The 6,000-nt window shown below is 41.5% G+C and overlaps 1 protein-coding gene across 1 annotated transcript; it reads right to left on the minus strand.

Moving 5' to 3' along the window:
- Positions 1–2,007: 2,007 nt before the first annotated feature.
- Positions 2,008–2,806, minus strand: LOC146640546 (nanos homolog 2-like). The gene has a single exon (XM_085400092.1). The coding sequence runs from the start codon at positions 2,732–2,734 to the stop codon at positions 2,234–2,236; it is 501 nt and encodes a 166-aa protein (XP_085256218.1). The 5' UTR covers positions 2,735–2,806; the 3' UTR covers positions 2,008–2,233.
- Positions 2,807–6,000: the final 3,194 nt, after the last annotated feature.

The following is a 6,000-nucleotide window of genomic DNA, read 5'->3' on the forward strand; positions in this document are numbered from 1 at the left end:
AGCAGCTACAATCATGCAAAAATTAGGGGTGGCTGTCGACCCAGCTTAAATGGGGTTATTTTCTGCGATTTTGGCAATACAAATTATAAAAGCTTTTGTAACACACTTGGCTTTACTTACGTTTATTTTCAGATGAAATTAATCAAAGATGTGACATGATGTTTCCAGCAGCCATGCAGAATAAAAATGGGTCCCGGTCTATTTCTGGTGGGCGTGTTCAAGTGCAAATCACTTTGACTCAAATTAAAGATATTATCTGTTCAGCATGAAAAGAAATATATGTTTTGAGAGAAATCAAAAACTTTGCGTTGCGATGTTCACAATCCTGTACTGACACTATGGGCACATTTTTAGAAATCTATTTAATTCCACAGAAAGGTTAGCCACTTTAGTGTTTCACTTGTGACCTATTTATAGCTCACTGAAGATGGTTTTAAAATGCAACAATGTTCGGAGATAGAGAGAAAAAAAAAAAAGAACTTTGGTGCAGGTGCAGGTGCAGTCTTTATGTAGCTTTCTGGTGACCTTAAAAGAACCTTTACGAAGCCCGTTGACAGGCCTTTAATCGAATGATCGGTTGGTTGATTGATAACAGAAAAAAATGACACATAAGATGGACATAAAGGACTGAAAACACCAAGAGCAAAATATTGCATCGCACTCATTTATGTAGTTTATTTTTAGATTAGATAATTTTGCAAAATAACGCAGCAAAATAAATAATAAGAGCCGGGATGTGCAGACTATTTAGCACTGAAAAAACTCCGTCCATGTGAACAGAATCAGGTGTTACCTTACCTGTTGATTAAATATCAAGACTATTTAGCAATAAGCTTACTTTAAAGGCTCGTAATAGGTGAACTGTCTTGGTATAGTTGAGTCACGCAGAGTTCATGGTCCATGTTGTGTTACTTGTTGTTTGTGTGTGTGTGTGTCACCCGATGACCCCTGGCGCCGGAGCGTCTAGACTACATTAGAGATGTGTCACAGCAAAGAGCCGCACCTGCGCTCAAAGAGAGCACATACATAGAGGTGAGATGAGGATAAATGGATAGATGCGGTCCTTTTTCGAAGCTGAGCGCACAGTTGTATTTCCTGCACAATCACACACGAAGTGAGGCTGTGTTTATGCCGGTTATACCATGAATATACACCCTGCAGGCACCACTTGTTTGTCAAACTGTTTATGAAGCAAAAGTCACATTTCTGTTTATTTACAAAGCAAAAAGAAGGGGGGAAAAGAGGCGTAGGAGGGGGTGGAGCGTGCGCACTAGCATACCGGCGACGGCTGTTTCCTTTCACTAAAAGGAAAAAAATAATAAAATGTGTACTTCACGTTACGGTTGAAACTGGGGGGTTTTTTTTTGTGTTTTTTTAATTTTTATTTTATAGAAACAATTTTTGCTCATAACCAATTGACAGGGGATTTCTTAAAATCACCCCGCAGTTCTTCAGCTGAGACACCTGAGTTAGAAAACACAAACACTGCAGCTGTCTTTGTACAAACTTGTACAAACTCTGTTTTGACCTTGTATACTGTATTTCCCCAGCCCCTCTATTTTGAAACTAAAACTATTGAACCTTAATTCAATTTCTCACTTCACATAATCGTTTCACTTTTGCCTTGAAGTGTTACTTTTAATTTAATTTAATTATTTTTTTATGACGCATGTTCTCTGGTGAGTTCAGGTACATCTGTAACTTCAAGTGGAAGAGTTGCATGTGAGTTAAAAATTTTCTATAATACCAAAAAAAAAAAAAAAAAGACAAAATACTGACGTTTTTGTCGAATAATCTGTCTGACATGAGGGATAATATAGCATTTGCATTTTAACTAAAAGACTCGCGCACTGACACTATGGGCACATTTTTAGAAATCTATTTAATTCCACAGAAAGGTTAGCCACTTTAGTGTTTCACTTGTGACCTATGAAGTACCCCCGAAATTGTATCATATTAAACAACAACAACAACAACAATAACAACAACAACAACAATAAACACTCGAGGACTTTAAAGAGTTTAATTTTTACCGAGGTTTGAGAGCGCTCACCCCGGCTCGGGGCTCCACAGATGTGATGGATGAGGGCTCCTTGCTGCAGACTGCAGCGGAGTGTTTGACAGTCAAACTTGAAACAGTCTTTGGAACTGAAACGGTCTCTGCCAACACGAACACATACCCCAAACAGTTCGGTAAATATGTACAGTTTCTCGCAGCTTCAGTTTTCAGCAGCTACCAGAACTTGCCTACGGTCTGCATCCTCCCAGCAGCCTCGCACTTCATCTGCGGGCAGTACTTGCGTGTGTGAGCGCTGTCACCGGTGGCTTCGCAGATCGGGCAAGTGTAGTTCCGGAGGACGGGGCAGAAAACTTTCCCGTCGTCTGATTTGAGCTTGTGAGATAGGTACACCCTCGGAGTCTCCCCGTTCTGCTTGCATAAGCGGCAGTAGTCCGAGGATGAGGCGCTGCTGCTGGTGTCCGACGCGCTGCTGGTCGGACTGGACTGTGATGAGTTTTTGGAGGATTTCTTCCCCCGAGTGGAAGTGTGGACCTTACTCCAAGGGGGCGCTTGTCCCTTCTTTGGACGCTCGGTGTCTCGGTTATCAACCTCACGGTTGCTGCACAGTTTCTCGAACACTTGGCTCAGATTCATGTAGTCGTGCCACATGTTAAAGCTGTCCCCACCAGTGAGGATCGAGTTCTGGACCTCCAGTCGTCTCGGCATTGTGGTCATTTTTTGGCAGAAGTAAAACTGAGAGTGTGTTTGGAGCGCCTCATATTTATAGCTCACTGAAGATGGTTTTAAAATGCAACAATGTTCGGAGATAGAGAGAAAAAAAAAAAAGAACTTTGGTGCAGGTGCAGGTGCAGGTGCAGTCTTTATGTAGCTTTCTGGTGACCTTAAAAGAACCTTTACGAAGCCCGTTGACAGGCCTTTAATCGAATGATCGGTTGGTTGATTGATAACAGAAAAAAATGACACATAAGATGGACATAAAGGACTGAAAACACCAAGAGCAAAATATTGCATCGCACTCATTTATGTAGTTTATTTTTAGATTAGATAATTTTGCAAAATAACGCAGCAAAATAAATAATAAGAGCCGGGATGTGCAGACTATTTAGCACTGAAAAAACTCCGTCCATGTGAACAGAATCAGGTGTTACCTTACCTGTTGATTAAATATCAAGACTATTTAGCAATAAGCTTACTTTAAAGGCTCGTAATAGGTGAACTGTCTTGGTATAGTTGAGTCACGCAGAGTTCATGGTCCATGTTGTGTTACTTGTTGTTTGTGTGTGTGTGTGTGTCACCCGATGACCCCTGGCGCCGGAGCGTCTAGACTACATTAGAGATGTGTCACAGCAAAGAGCCGCACCTGCGCTCAAAGAGAGCACATACATAGAGGTGAGATGAGGATAAATGGATAGATGCGGTCCTTTTTCGAAGCTGAGCGCACAGTTGTATTTCCTGCACAATCACACACGAAGTGAGGCTGTGTTTATGCCGGTTATACCATGAATATACACCCTGCAGGCACCACTTGTTTGTCAAACTGTTTATGAAGCAAAAGTCACATTTCTGTTTATTTACAAAGCAAAAAGAAGGGGGGGAAAGAGGCGTAGGAGGGGGTGGAGCGTGCGCACTAGCATACCGGCGACGGCTGTTTCCTTTCACTAAAAGGAAAAAAATAATAAAATGTGTACTTCACGTTACGGTTGAAACTGGGGTTTTTTTTTGTGTTTTTTTAATTTTTATTTTATAGAAACAATTTTTGCTCATAACCAATTGACAGGGGATTTCTTAAAATCACCCCGCAGTTCTTCAGCTGAGACACCTGAGTTAGAAAACACAAACACTGCAGCTGTCTTTAACTCGCGAGGGCAGTCATGGACGCAAGACCTGCGTCTCATCACTGCTGCTTTGTGAATGTCTGTCTGTGAAAAGCGCTTAATAAATAAAGTTTACTTACTTACTTACTTACTTACTTACTGAGCCTGCAGTTCAGAAATTTAACCATTAGATGGAGTCATTGCCAAAGCAATGACTCCATCTAATTGCTATGACTTTTGGTGTTTATTTTGGACCTTAACTCGCCCCACAGTTTTGAGACAAGGTTCACATATGATATATCATTGTGTGCGGCTGGAGCTGGAATGAGTTGCTATGACTTTTGGTGTTTATTACTTCTATAGTTTTTTAAATATGAATATTTTAATGCAAGTTTTTTCCCATTGAAATGAATGGAGAACAAGAAAACTTCATTTGTGGTGTGCTGGCTCACTCTAGTGGTATGTCGGGAGTAATGGAGGCGGCCGCTGTGTCCCTGTGGTTGGCCTACTTGTCAGATATCGACAAATCCTACACTACAGACCAGTTGACAGCGTGCAATAACCCAGCCGATTCATTCGTCTTTACACTACCTCACAATCGACTCAACGGTGAGTTATTTGTTTGTTTTGTTTTCTCACAATTAATGTAAAGCCAAGGTATATATCAACGGCGCGCGCAGCGGAAGTATGGCATTATAGCGGATTATAATGGGGGACGCTTTTATTTTGTATAACTACCGGAAGTAGTTCCTGTGTACTGAGCTAGCTGGGTAGCTAGCGCCGCGTCGCTTAAAAAGCAGCCGGGCTTGTCTTAAACTTAAGAGGCTGACACTCGCTAAACCACCCGATCGCTCGCCAAGCGACAGACGTCCATGTGTTCAACAACAGACACACGTCATTCCCCTTCGTGGTCTAAACCAATCAGAGATAGTGAGGGGCGGGACCTCTGTCCGTGGTCGAGCTGGAAGTGGAGGTGGATAGAGACGGGTGAGTAGCTTGAATGAAGCGATATCGATTCATTAAATCCTGAATTGAATGAATATAAATGTGTTTTACCAGAAACGCCAGAATCTCAGGTTAAAGCTCACAAAACTATTTCAACAACAACCAGCAAATGAGAGCAGGAAACGCATTCCACACGAAGACGTAAACAGAGCGGACCGACGCATCAGAATTAGCTTAGTCGGCGTGGGGGCTAATATCATCCTTAATTCCTTCTTACTTTTGCTGTTTTGCTTCCAACACGATAAAACCCACAGTTCACGCACAGCGAGCTGTGCGTGAACTGTGAGAGAAACTTCAAGAAAAGTTTCCCATCTCAAACATGTGTTTTCTGTATTACTCATTCGCTTATTACCCATCAGTCTACCGTTGTTTACAGCGCTGGCGGCCGCTGTCTTTTCTTTCCTTTGTAAATGACGTCGGATAAGAAAGCTTCATTTCTGCTGTTTAATACTGAAGAAATGTAAACTTTTTCAAATTAGGTATAATTGCAGAATATTTTTAAGGTTATCTGCTATAAAATCCATGCCAGGAAAATCTCCTTTATGTTTTTATGTTTTTATTTTTTTATTCTCAGTTACTTTGACACAACGGCATGTGCTGTGATGGTCACATCTCTGATAAAGTTTAGTGTCAGTACTGATAAATGATCAGAATTATAAGATCTCTCACTTTCTGAGTAAAAATTGCACCAAATCGAATCTGGATTATGTGGATTATAGAAATCAGTGATGATACACAGTGTGTGTGTGCTTTGGTGTGTGTGCTTTGGTGTGTGTGTGTGTGTGTGTGTGTGTGTTTGTGTGTGTGTGTGACAGAGAGACAGACAGAGAGAGAGACACACTTGCTGTGGATTTAAAAATTTAAAAAAACACACAGAAAACCCAAAGAGAAAAAGAGGCACACAAGTCGATTTGTACCGCATTGAGTTGCAAAGCAGCTGACCAGCTTATGTGTGTGTGTGTGTGTGTGTGTGTGTGTGTGTGTGTGTGTGTGTGTGCGCGCGCTTTGGTGTGTGTGTGTGTGTGTGTGTGTGTGACAGAGAGAGAGAGAGAGAGAGTGACACTTGCTGTGTATTTAAGAAACAAACGCTCAAAGAAACCAAACAGAATGACACAGGCAGAAAGACACTGTTTTATTTTGGTAACCAATGATGCATTTCTT

Source organism: Rhamphochromis longiceps, unplaced genomic scaffold (genome assembly GCF_057381845.1).
Source record: "Rhamphochromis longiceps isolate RC_006_pf unplaced genomic scaffold, R_longiceps_female_GT1.1 unmapped_scaffold_5, whole genome shotgun sequence".
Classification (NCBI taxonomy): domain Eukaryota; kingdom Metazoa; phylum Chordata; class Actinopteri; order Cichliformes; family Cichlidae; genus Rhamphochromis; species Rhamphochromis longiceps.